Source organism: Dictyostelium discoideum (genome assembly GCF_000004695.1).
Source record: "Dictyostelium discoideum AX4 chromosome 3 chromosome, whole genome shotgun sequence".
Taxonomy (NCBI): domain Eukaryota; phylum Evosea; class Eumycetozoa; order Dictyosteliales; family Dictyosteliaceae; genus Dictyostelium; species Dictyostelium discoideum.
In genome coordinates, this window is record NC_007089.4 from 4,694,791 (window position 1) to 4,718,736 (window position 23,946).

Consider the following 23,946-nt stretch of genomic DNA (forward strand, 5'->3'; position numbering starts at 1 on the left):
TGAACTTGTGCTAATGATGCTGAATTAATTGGTAATCTTTCAAAATCAATAAACCTATTTATTAAAAAAATAAAAAAATAAATATTTATTTTGCTATATATATATAAATAAAAAATAAGAAAATACTTTACATATCATCTGGATGTTTACCAGTTTCAATTTTAAATAATTTTTCAACTTCTTCAAAAGTTACAAATGGAGCATGATCTTGAAATATTGATAATGATTTAATATATTCTTGTGGAAGAATATGATCTAATGATGCAATGATTTGTGCAACTTTAATAAAGATACCTTTATTTTGATAACATAAATCAACCATTGCTTTTGCTGCTAATTTATGTGCAATTTGAATATTTTCTGCAAATCCTTCATCACCTCTATTTAATCCCATTAAATAATATTTATAATAAAATGTAATTTTAAATCCCTATTAAAAATATATATATATATTAATATTATTATTATTATTATTATTATTATTATTATTATTATTATTATTATTATTATTATTATTATTATTATTATTATTATTATTATTATTATTATTATTATTATTTAATATTATTTAATACTATAAACATACAGCATATAAAACTCTTAAATTTCTGATGAATGCTAAATCTAATTTATCAATATTTTGAGGTGGATCAATTACTAATTTGGTACCTAATGCTAAAACTGATAAGATTGAAATTGTTAACCAACCTTTTATTGAAAAGATACTACCACTTTTATTATCATCTTTTTGTTCTTTTTGTTGTTTATTTTCTTGTTCTTGTTCTTTTCCTCTTTCGTTTTTATCAATAATTTCTTCTTCTACTTCTTTTGGTAATGTGAAAGTTGTTGAAGAGTTAACCACATTATCTGTTTCTACTGTTGCTGTTGCTGTTGTTTTTGTTGTACTGTTCTCTGGTACTGATTGTCTATTTGGCGATGTACCACCAATATTTGTATATTCTCTTTTAAAATAATTTATATTATTTTGATTTTGTACAAATAGTATTGGTTGTTGTTGTAGTTGTTGTTGTGGTTGTTGTTGTGGTTGTTGTTGAAGAAGATTTTCAATATTTTTGTTTTTATTAATTGATGTAAAATATCTATTATTGATATTATTATTATTATAATTTATTGTATTGGTACATTTTGTAATATTACGAATTTGTGGTTTGATATTTAAAATACCCTTTTTTAATATAGTCGAATGAATTTGGTTCATATTTATTATTTATTATTATTAAACTTTTATAAATATTATTAAAATAAAAGATACAATTTTAAAACACTAAAATTTAAATTTAATAAAAAAAAAAAAAATAAACACACAATTTAAAAAATGTTGGTGATATTTTTTTAAAAAAAAAAAAAATATATGTATATGTATTTTATAACGAATAAAAGATAGCAATACAAAGAAAAAAAAAATTAAAATAAAAAAATAAAAAAATAAAATCCAACAAAAAATAAAATAAAATAAAAATATTATAAATAACAAAATAAAAAAATATATTCAAAAACTGAAAACAGTAATTTTCTTTTTTAAAATTTAAAATTAAAAAATATCACAAAAAAAACGAAAAGTATTTTTTTTTATTTTTTTTTATTTTTTTTATTTTATTTTTTTTTTAATTTTATTAGTGTTCAAATTTATTATTAACGAATAAAAAGTTCATAGTGTTCCAAAAAAAAAAAAAATATAAAAATAAATAAAATAAAATAAAAATAAACCCTTTAATTATCTTCCTCAAATCTTTTCTTTTTATTTTAAAATAGATATTAAATTAATTAAATATCTATTTCAAAATCATTCAAATCGAAATTTCCTCAGTTCATAAAAAAAAAAAAAAAAATAAAAAAAAAATAAATATTTATTTTTTTTTTTTTAATTAAAAAATTTTATTTATTATTTTTTTTTTTTTTTTTTTTTGGTATTGTGTGTAAAATATTTTATATATATTTTTTATTTTTTTATTTTTTTATTTTTTTATTTTAAATAAAAAGTAAATAAAAAAAAAAAATGGCAGAAAGAAAAGCAACAAATAAATATTATCCACCAGATTGGGATCCAAGTAAAGGATCAATAAATCAATATAGAGGTCAACATCATCTTAGAGATAGAGCAAGGAAAATAGATCAAGGTATATTAATTATTAGATTTGAAATGCCATTTAGTGTATGGTGTTTAGGATGTGAGTGTCATATTGGTATGGGTGTTAGATTCAATGCTGAAAAGAAAACTGTTGATAAATATTTCACAAGTAATATATACTCTTTTAAAATGAAATGTCATCAATGTTCAAATCAATTTGAAATTCAAAATGATCCGAAAAATACTGATTATAAACTTATAAGTGGCTTAAAAAAAAGAATTGAACAATTTAATCCTGAAGATTCAGAATTACCATCATCATTTATAATTAAATATGATGATAATAATAATAATAATAATAATAATAATAATAATGATAATAATGATACACTATTAAAATTAGAGAATAAAAAATTAGATATTGAAAAAGGTAAAAAAGAATCAACACAATTAGAAAAGTTACAAGAAATTATGACAAATAGAACTATCAATGATTACCAATTATCTTCAATAATGAGAAAATCATTTAGAGAGAAAAAAAAAGAAGATCAAATTGAATTAGAAAGACAAAAATCAAAAGGTATAATGATACCACTCTTAAAAGAAAATCAAGATGATATCGATACTGCAAAAGATATAGATTTCAATTCAAATTCTTTAAAAAGGAAATTAGATGAATCAAACAAATTAAAAAGAGAATTAATTAAAAATGAATCAATTTTAAAATCAACTAACAATGTAAATAATAATAATAATGTAAATAATAATAATAATAATAATAATAATAATAAAATAGAAGCTATAATAAGGAAGAAATCCAAAATTGATCCATCACTATTTAATAATAATGTTAATAAAAATAAATCAAAAGTAAATGAAACTTTTACTTCAAATCTATTTAAATAACAAAAAAAAAAAAAAAAAAAAAAAATCATATTTCTTCATTTATTTATTATATCAATATTTTTTTTTTTTTTTTTAAAAATTTTATTAAATTTGTTTGGTTGTTGATTCTAAATCTGATAATTTTAATTTTAATTCTTCTTCTTGTTTTTCATTTTCTAAAATTAATAATGCTTTCTTTTGTAATTCATGTTTCATTGCAACTTTTAAATCTGAACCTAATTCAGATGCTAAATCTTTATCTTTTGTATGAATGATATAATTATCGAATGAACCTGCTTTATCAATACATCTAATTGTGTATGTTGTTAAACTAACTCTAATATTTGAATCTAAAACATCACTATGATATGTTTTAGTTTGAACATTTGGTTTCCATGTTCTTCTTGTCCTATAATTTTTTTTTAAAAAAAAAAAATTATTTTTATTTTTTATTTTAGTCATTTTATTATTATTAATATAATTATTATAAATAATTATTTATTTATTATTATTATTATTATTATTATTATTATTTACTTTCTAGTTGAAAAACTGGATTGATCTGAAAAGATAATATCTTTACCACCATATAAACCTCTTTGGGCTCTTTTCATAACAGATCTACAAGCTAACCCATTTAATGCATTAAAAAGTGATGACATTTTTCTAAAATGACAATTTTATATAAAAATAATAATAATGTAATAATAAATTAAAAAAAAAAAAAAAAAAAAAAAAAAAAAATGATCAAAATTCGTTTTTTTACAAAAAAAAATAAAATAAAAATAAAAATAAAATGAAAATAAAAAAAAAAAAACCATTGAAAAATAATTTTTATTTCCTTTTTTTTTTTTTTTTTTTTTTTGTTTTTTTTATTTTTATTTTAAAAAAATCAATAATTAATTAATTAATAGCAGATAACATGTTAAGATTATCATTTTTAAAAACAATTTCAAATAATTTTTCAAAAAATATATATTACAATAATAATAATAATAATAATTTTAAATTTTTTACAACAACAACAACAACGACAACAAACACAAATACAACAACAGAAAATAAAATTAAAAATGAAAATGAAAATGAAATAAATATAAATTCAAATAAAAAATTAAATAGTAAAGAAAGAAATATATTATTAGGAAAAGCTTTAAAAATGAAAAAAAAAAATGAAAAAATTGAATCAATAAATGAAAAATTGAAAATTGAATCAGATTTACAAAAAAATGAATTTGATAAAATCTTAAATTTAGATAAAGTAAAATTACCAAGATGTACAGGATGTGGTAGTACATTACAAACGAAATCACCAAAAGAACCTGGTTATTTACCAGAATCAATTGCAATTAAACATATTGAACAATTAAATGAAGAGAAAATTGAAAAAATTGAAAACAGTAAACCAATTGAAGAACAAGATAAATCTGGTGAAGAATATGTAAGTTTTATTATTTATTATTATTATATAATTAAATAATTCATATTTAATTAATATTTAATTAATTTTATAAATTTTTTTTTTTTTATTTTTCAAAGTTTAATTCATTTTATATAATTAAAAAAAAAAATAATGAAAAGAAAGTTTGTCAAAGATGTCATATTTTAAAAAATTATGGTAGAGTTGCACCAGTGGCAATACCAATTGAAAAATTTAAAGATAATTTATCACAATTAAAGGATTTAAATTGTTTAGTTGTAAAAGTTGTTGATTTAATGGATTTTAATGGTACATTTATTGAAGATTTTAGAGAGATTATTGGTAGAAATCCAGTTATAGTTGTTGGAAATAAAATGGATCTTTTACCAGACGATATTCATAAGGATAGAATTGAACAATGGATTAGAACTGAAGCAAAGAAACGTGGTTTAAATCATATTTCACATGTAAAGTTAATTAGTAGTGCAAGTGGTGACGGTATGAAACAATTTATCATTGAGTTGGAAAAACTTAGAAAGAGTCGTGATGTTTTCATCGTTGGTTGTTCAAATGTTGGTAAGAGTACCTTTGTGAATACCTTAATTAAAGAGTATAATAATCGTGTTGAATTTACAACCAATGAGAAATTGGAGTCTAAGAAGCAATCTGAACCATTGACAATTCAAGAACAAAAAGACTTAGATAGAGAAAAACTTTTAAAATCTTTACAATCTAAAATCACAACTTCCGTATTACCAGGCACAACATTAAATTTACTCTCATTACCACTTTGGGATAATTCAACATTATTCGATACACCAGGAATTGATAATCCACGTCAAATGATTAAGAATTTAACAATTGATGAATTAAAACAAGTCATTCCATCAAAACGTATTAAACCTCAATTGGCTCATATGATTGAAGGTAAATCACTTTTTATTGGTGGCTTAGTCAGAATTGATTACGATGGTCCATTATCAACATTTATGATTTACACTTCAAATTCAATCCCACTTCATATAACTTCAACTCAAAAAGCAAATTTCATCCTCAAAAGACATCAAGGTTCATTTTTAACTCCACCAATTTTAAGTGGTTCTGAATTTAGTTTAGATAATAAAACTACTCAAGAAGAACAAAAACAAAAACAAGAAGAAGAAGAAGAAGAAGAAATAGAAGAAGGAGAAGGGGAATTGGGAAATGAAGAAAAACAAAAATTAATTGAAAAATCTAGACAAGAAATTATTGATCAAAGATATAAAAAATTATCACAATATGATTTGGAAATATTAGATAAATTCAAATTTAGTCAAATTAGAACATTTACTATAAAACCTGAAAAAATAGATTTTGACCATACTTATATAGATTTAGTTATTTCTGGTTTAGGTTGGATATCAATCAAATCATTATCAAAGAAAATTAAAAGTTCAAAATTAGTCATTCATACTCCAAATAATATTGATATTAGTTTAAGACCTCCTTTAATTCCAAAAACTAAAATATATTCAAGTATTAAATAAAATTTTTATAACAAATATTTTTTTTTTTCATTTTATATTTAAGAAAATAAAATAAAATAAAGTAATAATATAAAAAAAAAAAACCATTATATAATGGTTTTTTTTTTTTTTTTTTATTCCTTCATTTCCATCTTTTTTGAAAAATTATAAAAAATAAAACAAAAAAAACAAAACAAAATTATATTTATTAAAATCAAAAAAATTAACAATCATATTAAAATAAAATTTAAATTCCACAACCAATCTTATTCATTGTTAACTTTTCCAAATTTGCAATTGTTTATTTTGGAAAAAAAAAAAAAAAAAAAAAAAAAAAAAAATTTTTTAATTGTAAAGTAGAAAAGTTACTACAGTTTAAAATATATATTTATTGGATTTATTGAAGAAATTTAATTCTTTGTTGGAATTGGATAGGTGGCTTGACTTGAAACACCACTGTTTTTTTTAAAAAAAAAAAAAAAATTTTAAAAAATTAGTATATGTATATATTTTAAAATAAAATAATAATAAAAAAAAATTTTAAAATTAAATATATTTACCATAAATTGTTATCATTTCTAGCCATGTAAACATAACCATCCATACCCCAGTTAGTTGACCAAGAGTTTTTAACTAAGAAATAATCTTGACCTTGATAAGTACCATAACCAATAGCTAAAACTTCGTGATCCAAATCATCTAAACCATTTTTACAGGCTGGATTATTGTAAACACCAGACATGTAGTAACGGAAATCATCAACAGAGGCATCGATGGCGATGGCGACTGGACCAGTGGTGGCGATAGCGTTTTGAAGGGCAGATTCACTACCAGAGGTAACATTGACGTAACCAGTGATTGAAACACCTGATGGAGTGACAGTTCTATCTCTGCAGAGACCATTTTGCATTAAGTATGGATAGTTGGACTCGGTGGCGAGACTACCAATTTCCATGACGTATTGGAATGCAGATGATGCAAAACCACCACCACAACCTTGACTACCGGTAAGGATAGCACAATCAACTAATTGTTGTTCAGAGAGGGAGACTAATTCACCGTTGGTGACACAGTTGGTACCTTCTAATGAACCAGTTGAACCAAAAGTCCAACATGAACCGCAAATACCTTGATCTTTGACTGGGGTAACACAGTTTTGATTTCTCCAATCGACAGTTGATGGAATTGATCTGAGTGATTCGTCGTCGTGGACAGAGTCAGCACCAGTGACGGATGGACGGGCAACCTTTGGTTTAACTAAGGTGTTGAATTCTTTGTTGCTTAAATCGGCATAGTGATTCATACCTAATTTGTATGAGGATTCTTTGGCATTGTGGGTGGCAATGATTTTACGGGCAGCTTTAAAGTTAATGAAACGTTCATCATGTTCGTCTTGGCTTGAGTATTCCTTGTTGTATTGAGCTTTGTATTCTTTGAATAAGTTTGAGGCTTGTTCTTCTTTGGCTAATAAGTTATCACCGATTGATGAGAAAAGACCATCGAATTGGTTTTCTTTAGCTGGGGCTTCCTTTGCGTTATTACAGAGAACTGGAATATCAAAGTATGATTCGTATGAGCTGATATCGGTGGTGTAGATATCAAAGTTTAATACGTAAACATCTGGGTGACTACCAAATACATAATCGACACCATCCATATAGAATTGAACTGGAACACCGTTGGCATCAACGTAAAAGTTGTAGAAACCAGTACGACCATATTGAGTGATCTTTTGACTGTAACCAAAGACTTGGACACCGTTAACAGTTGATGTACCATTGTAAACCCATGATGAAGGTTCAGTTGGTAAAACATTAACTAATGAACCATTACCTGGGGTAGTGGTACAAACCATATCATATTTAACTGGACCTACATTGTATGTATTATCTTGATTGTAAAAGTTGATGGTAATATCCATACCATTGTAAACACTAATATATTGACGATTATTAACTGAATCATAAATTAATTCAATTGGTTCAACAATATTGAAATATGGAATATTGAATGAACCTTTCATATAATACTTTTAATAATAATAATAAAAAAAAAAAAAAAAAAAAAAAAAAAAATTAGATATTTAATCTATGAATAAAAATTTAAAATTTATTAATCTTTTTTATATACATACTTGTTGAGCAGCTGGGAGTTGTGGAACTGCAAGTACACATGATAATGTGACTAATGATAATAATAAAATGAATTTATTCATTTTTATTTTTCTATATAATTATTTTTTTTTTTTTTATTATATTTTTCGATTAATATTTACAGATAATTAAAAAAAAAAAAAAAAAGATATTAATAATTAGAAATGATGAAAAAAAAAAAAAAAAAATTTTATTTATTTATACCTTTTGTTAGATTTGAAAAAAGTGAAAAAAGAACGAAAAAAAAGTTAAAAAGAACAAAAGCTGTTTTGAATTTTCCCTTTTTTTTTTTTTTTTTCTTTTTTTAATTTTTTTAAAGACTTTGTGAAAATTCCTTCAACTTTTTATTTTTTTATTTTTTTTTTTATTTTTATTTTTTGCTGGTTGTGAAATTTTTATTTTTTTTTTATTTTTTTTATTTTTATTTTTTTTTATTTATTTTTTTTTTTATTTATTTATTTTTTTGCAAAATATGAATAATAAAAAACAGTGTGGTGAATTGTTTTTTTCAAAAATAAAATAAATCACAAGCAAAAATGAGATTTATTTTTATTATTTAACTTTTTTTTTTATCACTTAAAAACACACAAAAAAAAAAATGGAATCCATTTTTTTTTTTATTTTTATTTTTTTTTTTTTTTTTAAATATTTACACAGATAAAGTAAAAATATTTTACATTATCTTGTTTTTTTTTTTATTAATTATTATTAATATTTTCATATATGCAAATTAATTTTTTTTCTATTTTTTTTTTTTTTTTCTTTTTTTTTTTTTAAACAACTTCACGAGATTTTTGAGGGTGAGCTTGGCCTAATACAGAATGAGTTCCTTTTGATTCTTTTGATACACTTGAAGGGGTAGAAACCAAACGATATTCAGTTGTATCATCTTCATCATTGTTATATTCTTTTTCATTTTCAGATTCATCACTTGATTCAATAGTTGGTTGAGTTGTTGTACTATAAATACTTTCTTTTCCAGCTCTGGTACTTTGTACTATTGGACTAACATTTTCCATTGAACGTGATTCAATAATTGTTGAAGTTCTTGTCCTTGGAATTTCCAAATCTTCGTTATTCTTATAGGTATCAATTGATGACATTGATTCTGATTGCATTAATGGTTTCTTTTTACTTGGAATTGGATTTAAATTCTCTGGATGTGAATAATCACTTTTAACACCAGTTGGTGGTATTAAATAATCTTCTAATGGTACAAATTCTCTAACAATCATTAAATTGCACGATATATTGTCTGAGCAATAATTACATAATCTTTTTTTTTTTTAAAAAAAAAAAAAAAAATATTAATATCTTATTTTTTAAAATAAAAAATTAAAAATTAAAAATAAAAAATAAAAAATAATTATACAATACCTTTTTGTTTTTGAATTGTGTGCAGCAATCAAAATCATATCAATTTTTAATAATTTAACCTTATTTTTAATTATATGTTTAATTGAACCATATTCAATAAAAGTTAAATTTTTAATCTAAATAATTTAATTATTTTTTTATTTTTTTTTTAGTATTTTTTTTTTTTTATAAAAGTAAGTTTTAAAGGTTTATTATTATTACTTACATGTTTTTTATCTAATAATCTTGTAAAATGTTTCATAACATGTGATGAACGATGTCCAATCCCTCTATAGAATTTAACTTTGGCAACAATTATTACCCAATCATTTTCTTTAACCAAATTTAAAACTCTGTAAAAAGCTGAAAAAGATGGTTCTTTATCGTCAATATATACTAAAAATTTCATATTTTGATTCTTTTATTAATTAATTAAAATGTTTGTGTTTGTGTTTTTTTTTTTTTTATAGTTATTTTTTTATTTTTTTATTTTTTTCTAAACAAAAATTATTTTTTTTTATTTTTATTATTTTTTATTATTTTTTTATTATAATTATAAATGAATAGCAATATAAATAAGAAAAATAAAAAAAAAAAGTTTATTATAAAATTTGATTATTATAATTTTATTATATTATTATTATTATTATTATTATTATTATTAACTTATTCAATTTAAAATTTCTATAATTTAATAGTTTTTTTTTTTTTTTTTTATTACAATAAAATATATTTTTTATGAATAGTTTTTTTTCTTTAAAGTTTTTTTTTTATTTTTATTTATTTTTATTTTTTATTTATTTTTATTTTTTTTTTATTTTAAATTAAAAAAATTAATAGAGTTTTTATTTTTTTTTTTTATTAATTTAAATTGACTATTCGATATTTAAAAGGATCGAATGAAATTAAAATTAATAATATTTTACAATTGGTCAAAAGTGTATTTTGAGTTAACTGGTTAAGTTCTTTTTTTTTTTTTTTTTTTAAAATATTTTTTTTTTTTTTTTATAAATTTTTTTTTTTTTTTTTTTAATTTTGATAAAAAGGAAAAAAAATAAAAATAAAAAAAAGATAAAGATAAGGTACAGGATATTGAATCTTTTTTTTATTTTAATTTTTTTTTTTTTTTTATTTTAAATGAAATGAATTATGAAATTGTTTTAATTTTAAAAATCAAAATAAATCTATTATTTATTTTTTCAATTTTTAATTATATTTTTTTTATTTTTAATTTTTTTTTAATTTTTTTTTCCCAAAAGAGGAAATTTTAATTTTTTTTTTTTTTTTGAAATTAAAAAAATAAAATAAAAAATAAAATCAAAATATTTTAAAGCTTTTTATGGTTTGAATTTGGGATTTCTGTTGTTTTTTTCTAATTGACGTTTTAAATTAATAAGGTCACTCCCGAATTTTTATTATTCGTTATTGATTTTTTATTTTAAATTACAACAAATTTCTAAAAAAAGTTTTTCTCTTCAAAAAGACCAAAAAAAAAAGCAAAAAAATATTAAAAATAAAAATAAAAAAAATCAATTATTGTTGATAATATTAAAATTAATATTAATTGTATATTTTTTTCTTTTTTTTTATTTATTTATTTTTATTTAAAAAAAAAGAAAAGAATTAATTCTTTTTTTTTATTTTTATTTAAATAATATTTTAATTTTAATTATTTTTTTTATTTATTTTTTTTTATTTTTTTACTTTTTGTTGCTAATTACGCGTTCAAAAAAAAAAAAAAGATTCTTTTACAAAAAAAGATATCCCAACTTCCAAAAATATCATTCAGGCACCAAAGTGAAAGCGAGTGTTTTTTTTTTTTTTTTTTTACCTGTTTTCAAATAAAAGCAATTCCGACAAAAAAAAAAAAAAAAAAAATATCTTGGTGCTTAAAAAAAAAAAAAAAAAAAAAAATTTTTTTTTTTGAAAATTGATTTGTGGACTTAGTATTTAAATATTTTTTTTTTTTTTTTTTTTAATTTCTATAAAACTTTTAAAAATAAAATAAAATAAAAATAAATAAATAAATAAATAAAATGAAAATAATTTTATTTTTAATTTTAATTATTTTTTTAATTAATGATTGCCAAGGTTTAAAAAAAGGTACAACCTTTGGATCAGATCCAAATTCAGATAGTGCGAAGTGTAATGATATCAAAGATTTAAATGTTGCTTGGTATTATAATTGGGATAAAAAACCAACATGTAATGCTGGAATTCCAGGTGTTGAATTTATTCCAACTATTTGGGGCAGTGGTTCATTACCAATTGGTAATTTACCAAATGGTTCCGAATGGTTAATTGGATTCAACGAGCCAAATTACAATAATCAAGCAAATTTAACACCAAAGCAAGCAGCTGATTTATGGCCACAATTAGAAGCCACTGGCAGAAAATTAGTTGCTCCAGGTGTCGCTGATTGTGGTCAACAGTTAGGTGGTGGCTGTACTTATTCAACATTGGATTGGTATAGCCAGTTCTTGGGAAATTGTAGCAAATGTCGTATTGATGCCGTATCACTCCATCTCTACTATTGCAATGCCGATGACATGATGAATAAAATCAATAGCCTTTACCAATTAACAAAGAAACCAGTTTGGTTAACTGAATTTGCTTGTAACAGTCCCGCCAGTAAAGAAAGTGTTGTAACATTTGCTCAAGCTTTATTACCAAGATTAGAAAATTCAACCCAAGTTGGTCGTTACAGCTGGTTCATTCCATATTGTGGAGGTTGTGGTGCTGGTGATTTGTTATATAGTTCATTATATAATGATCAATCAGGTAATAAAAATTTAACACCAATTGGTCAATATTATTCTAATTTCCAAAGTAATAATGGTGGTGGTAATGGTAATGGTAATGGTAATGGTAGCGATAGTGGTAGTGATGAAACTGGTTCAAGTTCAAATTTAATCAAATCAACTTTAACTTTTACTTTAATTTTAATTTTAATTTTATTATTATTTTAAAATTAATTGTATAATAAAAAAAAAAAAAAAAATTATTTATTTATTTATTCAATCAAGATTTTTTTTTATTTTTATTTTGTTGTTGGTTGTGTGTTTGAATTAAATAAATTTCTTGAATAATTTTATTTTATTTTTTTTATTTTATTTTATTAATAAAATTAAAAAAAACCAGTGAAATCAAATTGTTTATTTTTTTTTTTTTCATATAGAATGTAACTTGCTAAATGTGTTGGGATTTTAATTTTTACTGATTATAAGGTATATTTTTTATTTCAAGTGCATTTAATATTACTATTAATTCACAATTATTTTTCAAGAGAATTCTTGCCACTATTTAATACCAAATCTAAAAAAAAAAAAAAAATTGTTCCTATCAATATAAAAAAAAAAAAAAAAAATCAAAAATATCTCTTGGCTTTTAAAATTAAATTATAATAAAAAAGAAAACATAAAAAAGATAATAAATTAATGGGAAAAATAATTAGATATTTTATATTATAATAATAAAAAAAAAAATTTTAAAATCACAAAGGTTTGATTGTTTTTGTGTGAATTTTGATAATTTTAAAAAAACAATCAAACTTTGATGTCATGACCGATGCCCATAATTTTTAAATTTCAAATAATTTTTTCAATTTGGATATTTAATAATAACAAAAAACAATGAAATTTTTTTGTTTTTAGATATTTTTTTAAAAATGATTAAAAAAAAATAATTTAAAAGCTCTTTTTTTTTTTTTTTTTTTTTTTCATTTTAAAAACTACCTGTAATATTAATTCATACCTTTTTTTTTAACAAAAACTTTTCAAATAAATAATGTGCAAATTTTCAAGTGGATGTGGAACAAGTGATTCCAAAAATTGCAAGGCATGTGGTACTGCATTATGTAAAGGATGTTCAAGATCATTAAAGACTGGAAGTAAGTAAAACAGAACTTACTTAATTTCAATTAAATAAACAATAGTTTTTAAATATCAAAATAAAAAAAATAAAAAAAAAAAAATTGAAACCTTTTTTTTTTTTTTTAAACGTAAAAAAACAAATAATAAATTGTAATCAAAATTTCATGAAACTAACAATTTTAATTTCATCAAATAACAATTTTTCATCTTAGATCCACCACCAAGTGGAAATGGTGCTGCTTGCCCAGACTGCAAGAAAAACTTCAGATAAATTCTTTTTTTCAAATTTAATCTGCCATTATACTATTTTTAAATAAAGATAATTTTTTTCTTTCTTCTTTTTTTTAAACATTAATTTTTTCTTTTATAATTATTATTGTTTTTTTATATTTTTTTTTTTTTTTAAAAAACTTTATCATTGATATTATTATTTATTTTAAAGAGTAGGAAAATTTCTTAAACCAAAATAAAATAAAATAAAATAAAATAAAATAAAATAAAAAAAAAAAAAAAAAAAAAAAAAAAAAAAAAAAAAAATCAAGATTTAATTAAAAATAGATAAAAACTATTTTTTTATTCTTTTATTTGAAATACATTTTTTTTTTTTTTATAAATAAATGTAATTAAAATTTTAATATTAAAATACAAATAAAAAATAATGATAAAAAAAAAAAAAAAAATAAACTATTTCGGCCGATATTTTTTTTTTTAATTTAAATGGTTTTTTACCGAAGCGAAATCGCCTTTTTTTTATTTTTTAATGGCATTTGGATTGTAAGTTATCATTAATTATTTTTATTTTTATTTTTATTTTTATTATTTTTTATTTTTTATTTTTTTTTTTTTTAGTAAAGTACTGGGGTTAAACATTTTTTTTTTTTTTTTAATTATTTTTCATTTTTTCACAAAAAAAAAAAAATATATAAATAACACAACTTCACTCTTTTTTTATTTTTAATTTTTCATTTCATACCAAAAAAAATAGATAACAAAATTAAAAATAAAATGACAATAACAAGTCCAGTAATTAAAACGCCACCATTAAATTCAGAGATTAGACTTGAATCAAATTTAACAGTTGAATCAGGTGATATTGAAATTAATGAAAAAGATATTGTAAATGCATCGGAAGTAATAGTAATTTTAGATGCAGGATCGCAATATAGTAAAGTGATTGATAGAAGAGTTAGAGAATTAAATGTTGCATCAGAAATTCATCCATTAAATATAGATTTATTAGAATTAATTAAGATTAAATCAAAATCAGGATCAACTATTAAAGGTATAATTATCTCTGGTGGTCCAGAGAGTGTCTATGGTGAGAATGCACCAAAATTCGATAAATCATTATTCTCTGAGAAATTAAATTTACCAATATTTGGTATTTGTTATGGTATGCAATTAATGAATTATATATTTGGTGGAAAGGTTGAAAGTAATTCACAACGTGAAGATGGTGTGCACAATATTGAGATTTTAAAAGATGAAAATCAACAACTTGTTTCAAAACTATTTAAAAATTTAAATCAAACCGAGCAAGTTTTATTAACACATGGTGATAGTGTTACAAAGATTGCAGATGGATTTAAAATCATTTGTAAATCAGACGATGGTATTGTATCAGGTATTGAGAATGAAAGATTGGGCTATTATGGCGTGCAATTCCATCCAGAGGTTGATTTAACTACCAACGGTAAGAAAATGTTTTCAAACTTTTTAATTGACATTTGTGGTTGTAGTGCAAATTATACATTGGATGATCGTGAACAACAAGCAATCACCTATATCAAATCTATAGTTTCAAATAAAAAAGTATTGGTTTTAGTATCGGGTGGTGTAGATTCAACAGTTTGTGCAGCATTAATTTCAAAAGCAATTGGTCCTGAAAATGTTATTGCATTACATATTGATAATGGTTTCATGAGAAAAGATGAGAGTTTAAATGTTGAAAAGGCATTATCAGTATTGGGTCTACATTTGATTGTTGTTGACGCATCTCAAACATTTTATAATTCAACCACCACTATCAAAGGCCATTTAACCTCATCGTTGAAAGAAACAATATCACCAGAAGAAAGAAGAAAAATCATTGGTGATACTTTTATGAGAGTTGCAGAGAATGAAGTTAAGAAATTAGGTTTACAACCAGAGGATGTTTATTTAGCCCAGGGTACACTTCGTCCAGATTTAATTGAATCTTCAAGTAAAACAGTTAGTGGTGTTGCCGATGTTATTAAAACTCATCATAATGATACAGAATTGGTTAGAATCCTTAGAGATTCAGGTAGAGTAGTTGAGCCATTAAAAGATTATCATAAAGATGAAGTTAGAGAATTAGGTAAATCATTAGGTCTTTCAGATTCTTTGGTATGGCGTCAACCTTTCCCTGGCCCAGGTTTAGCAATTCGTATCATTTGTGCTGATGAACCTTATCTAGTGAATTATGATTTTACAAATAATGTCGTGCAATATTTAGTAACCGGTGAAGCTTCCTCAGAGTTGGAATCAGAAGTTAAAATTAAAATTGATAAACAATTAACAGAGATGAAATGTAAACGTCAAGATAAAATTACAATTAAACCAGTTTTATTACCAATTCAAACTGTTGGTGTTCAAGGTGATGGTAGAACTTATTCTTATTTATTAGGTCTTTATAGTTCAGAGAATTCAACAATCGACCAAATTCCTTGGTCTTATATTTTCAATTTAGCTAGAACTATACCAAAGATTTGTCATAATATAAATAGAGTGGTTTTCATTTTCTCTCAAAATGCTACTAAACATACAAATATTAAAGTTTCAAATGAACCAGTTAAACATATCACACCAACTCGTTTAACTCCTGATGTTATTAAACAACTTCAACATGCTGATTCAATAGTTTCAGAACAACTCTATAAATATAATTTAATTAAATCACTATCCCAAGTTCCCGTTGTATCATTACCAATAGATTTCGGTGTTACAGGTAATAGATCAATCGCAATTCGTACTTTTATTACAAATGATTTCATGACTGGTGTTCCTGCGATTCCTGGTAAAAATATTAGTTTCGATTGTTTACAAGAAATTACAAATAATATTTTAACTTCTGTAAATGGTATTTCAAAAGTTTTATTTGATTGTACTTCAAAACCACCTGGTACTACTGAATTCTTATAAAAAAAAAATAAAAAAATAAAAAAATAAGTAAAAAAAAAAAGAAATATAATTTTTGGGTTTATAATTTTGTTTTATTTATAATAATTTAATGAAATCAAATGTTTGAACATCATTTGTGTTTGTGATAGATTTGAAAGTGATGACAATGTTGCCAGATTCGAATGACCATGACCAATATCCACTCAAGTTTGCATCATGTTTGATTACAATTGTATGATTTGAAGTTGCTTCTTGAACTGCTTCTAAAATCATTTCATCTGAACAACGTTTTGCAAGATTTGCAGCAACTTTTTCAACAATACCTGCAAAGATATGACCGAAACTATTCTTTAAATCATCAGCAACTTTTGGATAAACTTCTTGTAATGATGTTTCATCAATTGACCAATCAGCTGATGATTTTAATGCTTTTTTGACAGCTGCTAAATTATCTTTCATTTTTTGTTCATTTGTTTTAATATTTAAACGAGTGCTTAAAGTGTAAACACCTTGAGTTGGAATAATTGTTTCTAATTTAAAAGTATTTACATCATTTGTGTTGCAAATCTTTGGACGGAATAAAATTTGACAATCACCATTTTCAAATTGGAATTTCCAGTATGATGATAATTTTTCATCAGCACAAATAAAAACAAATTTCTTATTTGGAACAGCTGCTAAAAATGCTTCTTTAATTAATGGATCGGCTCCGACTTTAGCCATGTTTTTAGCAAGATTACCAACTACATCTTTATAAAAGATACTACCACAACTATTTGTAACCCAAGAGTCATTACATTTTGTAATAATATCTTCAAAATCAAATTCAATAGCAAAAGCTTCACCTAATGATTTTTCAATTGCAGCTAAATTTGTTTTTAAAGATTCTTCATTATCTTTTAATGATTTTCTAAAAATTTAAAAAAAGTTTGAATAAATATTTTAAATATTAAATATTAAATATCTTTTTTTTTTTTTAATTTTATTTTTAATAAATACCTTGAAGTTAAAGCGAGAGGCATTTTGGGTTAATAGTTTATTTTTTTATTTATTTATTTTTTTTAAATAAGAGTTTATTATTTTTTAATGTTTGATCGAATGATTTTTAAAAAAAAAACATAGTGCTTTTATATTAAAAAAAATGAAATGGATCAGGGAAATTAGAAAAAAAAAAGATTTGAAAAAACAGAAACAATTTGAAATGGAAAATAATCAAAAAATAAAATATCTTTTGGGATATTTTTTTTTTTTTTTCTAATTTTTTTTTAGTTTTTTTTTTTTTTTTTTAATCTTTTAATTGATTAAAAAGAAAAAAAAAAAAAAAATAAAAGAATTAAATTAGTTTTTTTTTTTTTTTAAATGATATTAATAATTATTTAAATTAAATTGATTAGAAAGAAAAAATTAAAGATATATTTAATATCAATAAAAAAGGTGAAATAAAATATAATTTGAAATTTAATTTTTTTTTATTTTTGTATTTACAATAGCTTATTTTAAAGTTTTTTGAATAAGGACGAAATTTATGAATTATCCATTTTAAATTCCAACACGAGTAAAGGTTTCCACCAAAGTATGTGTATATATCTTTACTTCAGATAATAAGGAAACATTATTATTTAATTGAGATGTTCCAGTAATTATAGTTCCTGATATATAATTGGTTTGTGAAACATTTTTGATATTGTTAATTGAATTAAATGATTCTATTATTTTTTAAAATTTTTTTTTTTTTAAATTAGTTTATAATTTAATATTATTAAATCTTTATTTTTCTTTAATTTTTTTTTTTTTTTTTAATTAAAACTTACTAAATAACATTTTATAATTTTTTATAATTTAAACTAAAATAGTACTTTTATTGTAATGAATTAGTTTGAAAATAATTTTTCATTTTATAGTTTTTTTTTTTAAGTACTAAGTAATTTTAATTTTTTTAAAATTTCCTTAAAAAATTATCTATTATAAATTATGAATCTGTTATCATTTTTATTTTTAAAATATTGTCAAAAAACCACAACTCATCTTTTAATAATTTTTAAGTGTTAAAAGATTTTAAAAAATTTAAAAAAGTTGAAAATAAAAATATTTTTGTATTTTGTGGTAAATGTGATAATTTTAAAAAATTAATTTTTACAAATTTTATTTATAATAATTTAATGAAATCAAATGTTTGAACATCATTTGTGTTTGTGATAGATTTGAAAGTGATGACAATGTTGCCAGATTCGAATGACCATGACCAATATCCACTCAAGTTTGCATCATGTTTGATTACAATTGTATGATTTGAAGTTGCTTCTTGAACTGCTTCTAAAATCATTTCATCTGAACAACGTTTGGTAAGATTTGCAGCAACTTTTTCAACAATACCTGCAAATATATGACCGAAACTATTCTTTAAATCATCAGCAACTTTTGGATAAACTTCTTGTAATGATGTTTCATCAATTGACCAATCAGCTGATGATTTTAATGCCTTTTTAACAGCTGCTAAATTATCTTTCATTTTTTGTTCATTTGTTTTAATATTTAAACGAGTGCTTAAAGTGTAAACACCTTGAGTTGGAATAATTGTTTCTAATTTAAAAGTATTTACATCGTTTGTGTTGCAAATCTTTGGACGGAATAAAATTTGACAATCACCATTTTCAAATTGGAATTTCCAGTATGATGATAATTTTTCATCAGCACAAATAAAAACAAATTTCTTATTTGGAACAGCTGCTAAAAATGCTTCTTTAATTAATGGATCGGCTCCGACTTTAGCCATGTTTTTAGTAAGATTACCAACTACATCTTTATAAAAGATACTACCACAACTATTTGTAACCCAGGAGTCATTACATTTTGTAATAATATCTTCAAAATCAAATTCAATAGCAAAAGCTTCACCTAATGATTTTTCAATTGCAGCTAAATTTGTTTTTAAAGATTCTTCATTATCTTTTAATGATTTTCTAAAAATTTAAATAAATATAATTAGTTACAATTTATTTTAATAAATTAAAAATAAAAATAATAATTACCTTGAAGTTAAAGCGAGAGGCATTTTGGATTAATTTTGATTATTATTATTAATATTATTATTAATTTAAATATGTTTTTTGAATTTATTGAATGATTTGGAAAAAAAAAAAAAGAAATTTAATTTATACAAAAAAAAAAGAAAATAATTAAGATTATTATTTAAAAAAAAAAAGAAGAAAATAAAAAAATAAATAAAAAACAAACAATTAAAAAACTTTTTAGAAATGATTTGGAAAGGAGGATTTTTAAGATATTTTCAAAAAAAAAAAAAATAAAAAAAAAAAATGAAAAGAGATATTTTTAATAATTGAACGATTTTTACAATAAAGAAAGGTAAAGTTTGTGCGCTTTGAAATTTAAAATGGATTTCTAATTGGAATTAAAGAAGAAAAAAACAATATAACCAGGTAATTGGTCACGATCAGTCATAAAAAAAAGAAAATAATAATCTGTTTATCCTTTTTTTTTTTTTTTAGTATTTTTTTTTCATAAATTTTGATTTTTTTTTTTTTTGGGTTTTTATCAATATTATTTAAAAAATAAAAATAAAAATAAAAAAAAAATTTGGAGATTTGTTTTTTTAAAAATGAATTAAAAAAAACTGAAAGAAACGTTTCGTTTTTACCTTATTTTCGTGAAAAAAAAAAAAAAAAAAATATATTTGCATGTGAAAAAAAATAAATAAAATGGATGATCAAGATATATTTTCAAAAAGAGGATCATATAGACAAGAAATAATTAAAAATGAAAATGATAAAAAGTATTTTAATAAAGTAACTAATAATATTAATGAAAATGAAAATGAAAATGAAGAAAAAATTAAAAGATTTAAACAAGATAATAAAATTAAAACCAATGAAATGAGAAAAATACATATGAATGATTTAAATGAATATTATCAAAAGTATAAAGAAGAGATCGATTTAAAATTAAAGATAAATAAAAAGAAATTATCAGTTGCAATGGTTTTTGGATATGACGGTACTGGTTATTATGGTTTAGGTTATCAAGTTGATATTAAATATCCATCAATTGAAAATTTAATTGAAAAAGTTTTATTTAGATGTGGTCATATTTTACCAAGTAATGTTGGTGAATTAAAAAGATTGAAATGGAGTCACTCAAGTAGAACTGATAAAGGTGTTCATTCATTAGCAACTGTAATATCCTGTTTCTTAGTTGTTGATGATAATACTTTTAAAAATGATATCAATCAAACATTCATTGATACTATAAATAATTATTTACCATCATCCATTAGATTATTCAGCGCATGTAAAGTTTCACGTAGTTTTCAAGCTAGAAAAAAAGGAATTGAAAGATCTTATAATTATATGGTACCATCAGAATATTTAAATAATATTAAAATTGATGAAATGAATAAAATTTTACAAAATTTTATTGGTATAAATAGTTATCATAATTTTACAAGTAAAAGAAATACTTATTTAAGTAATAATAATAATAAAAATCATGAAAAAGATGAAAAAGATGAAGAAGATGGAGATGAAGAAGAAGAAGAGGATGATGAAGTTGAAGTTGAAAATAGTAATAATAATAATAGTAATTATAGATTAAATGAAAAATTATTATTTAGAAATAATTCAACAAATATTAGAAATATTAAATCATTTTATGTTGAAAATGAAATAATTGAAATTAAAGGTAAAGGTTGGTATAAATTTGTAATTATTGGTGAATCATTTATTTTATATCAAATTAGAAGAATGGTGGGATTCTTTTTATCGATTGTTAAAGGTTATTCAACAGTTGAGGCATTAGAGTTATCATTGAAATCACCATTTTCAATTTGTGTACCAACAGCACCACCATTTCCATTATATTTATTTAATGTTAAATTTGACCCAAATTCAAATGTTGAAAAATTATTTTCAAATCCAGAACCAATCCAATTTAAACAATTCAATTTTTTACAATCACAATTAATACCACGTTTTAATGAGATTGAATTTCAAACTAATCAATTTAAAGAATTTTTCAATTATTTAGAAAATAGTCATAATTTTAATCTAGATGATATTGATCAATTAAGAATTTTAAATCAACAATATCAAACTGAAAAAGAAGAAAGAAAAAAACAAAATGAGTTATTATTATTAAAAGAAAAACAAGAAACAATTGTTGAAATTGGAAACGAGAGAATAGAAAAATTAAAAAAAAAAGAAATAAAAATTAACTAATTTTTTAATTTATTTTTTATTTGTAGTTTGATTATTATTAATATTTTGTTTTAAAATATTTGCAGCACCACCACCACCTGATAAAACTAAATATGGTGAATTTGTTTTCTCTTGATAGGATTGGAATGATTTAACCATACCTAATGGAGTATCGTTTGAATCCATTTTCATTTTCTTTAATTCCTCCTCATAGAGTCTTTTTCTTTTCTCCATTTTATTTTTACCAGATTTTTTACCATGAAATACTTGAGACATCTTTACAAATGCTTCTTTTCTACTCATAACTCTACCAAATTCATCTTTATGTTCAATTACAGTAGATTCATCATTATCATAATTAATACCTCTTTTCCTATTGTTTGTAACTGGATTTGGTTGTAAATCACCTTTTTGTGCAAATAATCTTAATGCTGCTGAAACACTACCTGATACTAATGGTTCCTCTGGTAATATTGCTGATAAATTATTATATTTCTTTTCTTTTTCTTTATATTTATTATAATCTTCATCTTCTTCATTTTCGTCATCATCATCATCGCCATCGTCAATATTTTTCATTTCTTCATCTTTATTATTATTATTACTATTATTATTATTATCATCACTATCATTATTATTATTATTATTTTCATTTGATAATGAAGTTACTGTATTATCATCAATTTTATTATTATTTGTTGTAGTTGTTGTTGTTGTTGTTGTTAATCTATAATTTGAAATTAAACCTTCAGGATTTAAAGATCTTACAAATTCAGAAGTTGGATTAATTGTAATTTCTTCTAAATTATTAGTAGTACTATTTTGATGATCTAATGATTCATCTTGTTTCTTTTTATTATTTACAATTTTATCAACTATACTTTTCTCTTTTTGAAAGATTGGTGCTTTTTTGGCGGTTGCTAAACTTTTATAAAAATCTTCATCTTCAGCTTCTTCATAATAATCTGAACTAAAAGTTTGTTTTGAAATTTCATTTGCTTTATCTTTTGCTCTTTGATAATTTTCTTCTCTTTTGCTTTGTTCTTCAATTTCTTTTTTCTCCTTTTCAGTGATGACTGATTTTGAACTTCTTGAACCTAAATCACTACTTGTAGTAGCATCCAATTCATTAAGTAAATCTCTTGTTGCTGATTTCTTTCTTAATTTCTTTTTCTTATTTTTATCTCCTTTTGTTGCTGTTGCTGCTGTTGAACTACCAGTCTTTGTTGTTGTTGATGATGATTGACGATTCTTTTTAAATCTTTCCATCTCTTCTTGAGTATAGAATGAGGATAATATACTTGTAGTTGTATTATCTTCCATATTATAAGATTCTAAATTCTTTTTAGCTTGATCTTTTAATGATAGTCCATTTTGACCTATGGATGATGAATCTTTATCGAATTTACCATCATTACCTAAAATGAAACCATTATCAACAACATCACCATCATCATCACTATAGTCACTTAAAATTCCACCTTTATGTTCACCAAAATCATCATATCTATCAAATTTTGATTTCTTTTTATTTGATTGTAATTGTTTCTCTCTTTTTTCTTTCTCTGTTAAATTAACATTTATCAATACATCCTCAGAATCTTCTAATACACTTGAATCTTGTAAAGTTAAAATATGTTCATTTTCATCTTCAAAATATTTAATATCATTACCAACTTTCATACCCTTTAAATTACTTTGATTATAATGTTGTTGTTGTTTTTGTTGTTTTTTATTTAATAATTCTTTCTTTCTTTCAATTTGTTTTTGTTTTTCATTTAGTCTTGATTTATTTATCCAACTTGATATATCATCATCTTCATCTTCATTTTCACCTTCTAATAATTGTTCAGCTATAGATTTACCTGCTAATTTTGAATTTAATTCTCTTTTTTTTTTTAATCTAATAAAAAATAAAAATAATAAAATTATATTAATATATATATTTATATATTTTTTAGGTACAAATATATAAAAAAATATAATATAATATAAATTTACATACCTATTAATTGTATCCAATACTTCTAAAGTATCACTATTTGTATTATTATTATTATTATTATTATTTGTTGTTGTTTGTGGTTTTACTTCTTTTGACTCTTCTTTTAATGGTTTTAAACCTAATGAAATTCTGATCCTATTCGTTTCTTCAATTGATAAACTTGTAATAACATTTGTTGGTGTTGTTTCACTCATAATTAAATATTATTTTAAATTGTAATGTTTTTTAATTTTATGTAAAATGAGCAAAATTTTTTTTTTTGAAAATTACACAATTAAAAAAAATAAAAAAAAAAAAAAAAAAAAAAAAA

At 21.7% G+C, this 23,946-nt stretch overlaps 14 protein-coding genes across 14 annotated transcripts in view; 6 read left to right on the forward strand and 8 right to left on the reverse strand.

Moving 5' to 3' along the window:
• The window catches only part of abkB (ABC1 family protein kinase), a gene marked incomplete at both ends in the record, with an annotated part of 2,334 nt that extends 1,115 nt beyond the window's left edge, over positions 1–1,219 (reverse strand). The window contains 3 exons of the mRNA XM_635434.1: positions 1–54; positions 132–430; positions 587–1,219. The exon at positions 1–54 is cut by the window's left edge and continues 795 nt beyond it. Coding sequence (XP_640526.1) covers positions 1–54; positions 132–430; positions 587–1,219 — 986 coding nt within the window. The remainder of the gene's footprint in view (positions 55–131; positions 431–586) is intronic.
• A 798-nt stretch (positions 1,220–2,017) lies between these two features.
• On the forward strand, positions 2,018–2,995 carry DDB_G0281599 (coiled-coil domain-containing protein 130; the record flags this gene model as incomplete). The annotated part of the gene is made up of 1 exon (XM_635435.1): positions 2,018–2,995. One exon carries the CDS (start codon positions 2,018–2,020, stop codon positions 2,993–2,995), a length of 978 nt encoding a protein of 325 aa, XP_640527.1.
• Positions 2,996–3,079: 84 nt separating this feature from the next.
• On the reverse strand, positions 3,080–3,636 carry DDB_G0281601 (hypothetical protein; the record flags this gene model as incomplete). Its single annotated transcript, XM_635436.1, has 2 exons — positions 3,080–3,383; positions 3,512–3,636. 2 exons carry the CDS (start codon positions 3,634–3,636, stop codon positions 3,080–3,082), a joined length of 429 nt encoding a protein of 142 aa, XP_640528.1.
• An 81-nt stretch (positions 3,637–3,717) lies between these two features.
• On the forward strand, positions 3,718–5,980 carry DDB_G0281603 (hypothetical protein; the record flags this gene model as incomplete). Its single annotated transcript, XM_635437.1, has 4 exons — positions 3,718–3,730; positions 3,889–4,415; positions 4,514–5,909; positions 5,964–5,980. 4 exons carry the CDS (start codon positions 3,718–3,720, stop codon positions 5,978–5,980), a joined length of 1,953 nt encoding a protein of 650 aa, XP_640529.1.
• Positions 5,981–6,309: 329 nt separating this feature from the next.
• Positions 6,310–8,114, reverse strand: cfaD (counting factor associated protein; the record flags this gene model as incomplete). Its single annotated transcript, XM_635438.1, has 3 exons — positions 6,310–6,355; positions 6,460–7,928; positions 8,034–8,114. 3 exons carry the CDS (start codon positions 8,112–8,114, stop codon positions 6,310–6,312), a joined length of 1,596 nt encoding a protein of 531 aa, XP_640530.1.
• Positions 8,115–8,825: 711 nt separating this feature from the next.
• On the reverse strand, positions 8,826–9,817 carry DDB_G0281607 (hypothetical protein; the record flags this gene model as incomplete). Its single annotated transcript, XM_635439.1, has 3 exons — positions 8,826–9,327; positions 9,430–9,545; positions 9,635–9,817. The coding sequence occupies 3 exons, from the start codon at positions 9,815–9,817 to the stop codon at positions 8,826–8,828; spliced, it is 801 nt and encodes a 266-aa protein (XP_640531.1).
• A 1,627-nt stretch (positions 9,818–11,444) lies between these two features.
• On the forward strand, positions 11,445–12,377 carry DDB_G0281609 (hypothetical protein; the record flags this gene model as incomplete). The annotated part of the gene is made up of 1 exon (XM_635440.1): positions 11,445–12,377. One exon carries the CDS (start codon positions 11,445–11,447, stop codon positions 12,375–12,377), a length of 933 nt encoding a protein of 310 aa, XP_640532.1.
• Positions 12,378–13,194: 817 nt separating this feature from the next.
• DDB_G0281611 (hypothetical protein) lies at positions 13,195–13,551 on the forward strand (the record flags this gene model as incomplete). Its single annotated transcript, XM_635441.1, has 2 exons — positions 13,195–13,297; positions 13,493–13,551. 2 exons carry the CDS (start codon positions 13,195–13,197, stop codon positions 13,549–13,551), a joined length of 162 nt encoding a protein of 53 aa, XP_640533.1.
• Positions 13,552–14,285: 734 nt separating this feature from the next.
• Positions 14,286–16,442, forward strand: guaA (GMP synthetase; the record flags this gene model as incomplete). Its single annotated transcript, XM_635442.1, has 1 exon — positions 14,286–16,442. The coding sequence occupies one exon, from the start codon at positions 14,286–14,288 to the stop codon at positions 16,440–16,442; it is 2,157 nt and encodes a 718-aa protein (XP_640534.1).
• A 75-nt stretch (positions 16,443–16,517) lies between these two features.
• On the reverse strand, positions 16,518–17,443 carry DDB_G0281613 (hypothetical protein; the record flags this gene model as incomplete). Its single annotated transcript, XM_635443.1, has 2 exons — positions 16,518–17,331; positions 17,421–17,443. 2 exons carry the CDS (start codon positions 17,441–17,443, stop codon positions 16,518–16,520), a joined length of 837 nt encoding a protein of 278 aa, XP_640535.1.
• A 517-nt stretch (positions 17,444–17,960) lies between these two features.
• DDB_G0281615 (hypothetical protein) lies at positions 17,961–18,242 on the reverse strand (the record flags this gene model as incomplete). The annotated part of the gene is made up of 2 exons (XM_635444.1): positions 17,961–18,127; positions 18,233–18,242. 2 exons carry the CDS (start codon positions 18,240–18,242, stop codon positions 17,961–17,963), a joined length of 177 nt encoding a protein of 58 aa, XP_640536.1.
• A 325-nt stretch (positions 18,243–18,567) lies between these two features.
• DDB_G0281617 (hypothetical protein) lies at positions 18,568–19,473 on the reverse strand (the record flags this gene model as incomplete). The annotated part of the gene is made up of 2 exons (XM_635445.1): positions 18,568–19,381; positions 19,451–19,473. 2 exons carry the CDS (start codon positions 19,471–19,473, stop codon positions 18,568–18,570), a joined length of 837 nt encoding a protein of 278 aa, XP_640537.1.
• Positions 19,474–20,137: 664 nt separating this feature from the next.
• Positions 20,138–21,652, forward strand: DDB_G0281619 (tRNA pseudouridine synthase; the record flags this gene model as incomplete). Its single annotated transcript, XM_635446.1, has 1 exon — positions 20,138–21,652. One exon carries the CDS (start codon positions 20,138–20,140, stop codon positions 21,650–21,652), a length of 1,515 nt encoding a protein of 504 aa, XP_640538.1.
• A 9-nt stretch (positions 21,653–21,661) lies between these two features.
• Positions 21,662–23,830, reverse strand: DDB_G0281621 (SART-1 family protein; the record flags this gene model as incomplete). Its single annotated transcript, XM_635447.1, has 2 exons — positions 21,662–23,534; positions 23,637–23,830. The coding sequence occupies 2 exons, from the start codon at positions 23,828–23,830 to the stop codon at positions 21,662–21,664; spliced, it is 2,067 nt and encodes a 688-aa protein (XP_640539.1).
• Positions 23,831–23,946: the final 116 nt, after the last annotated feature.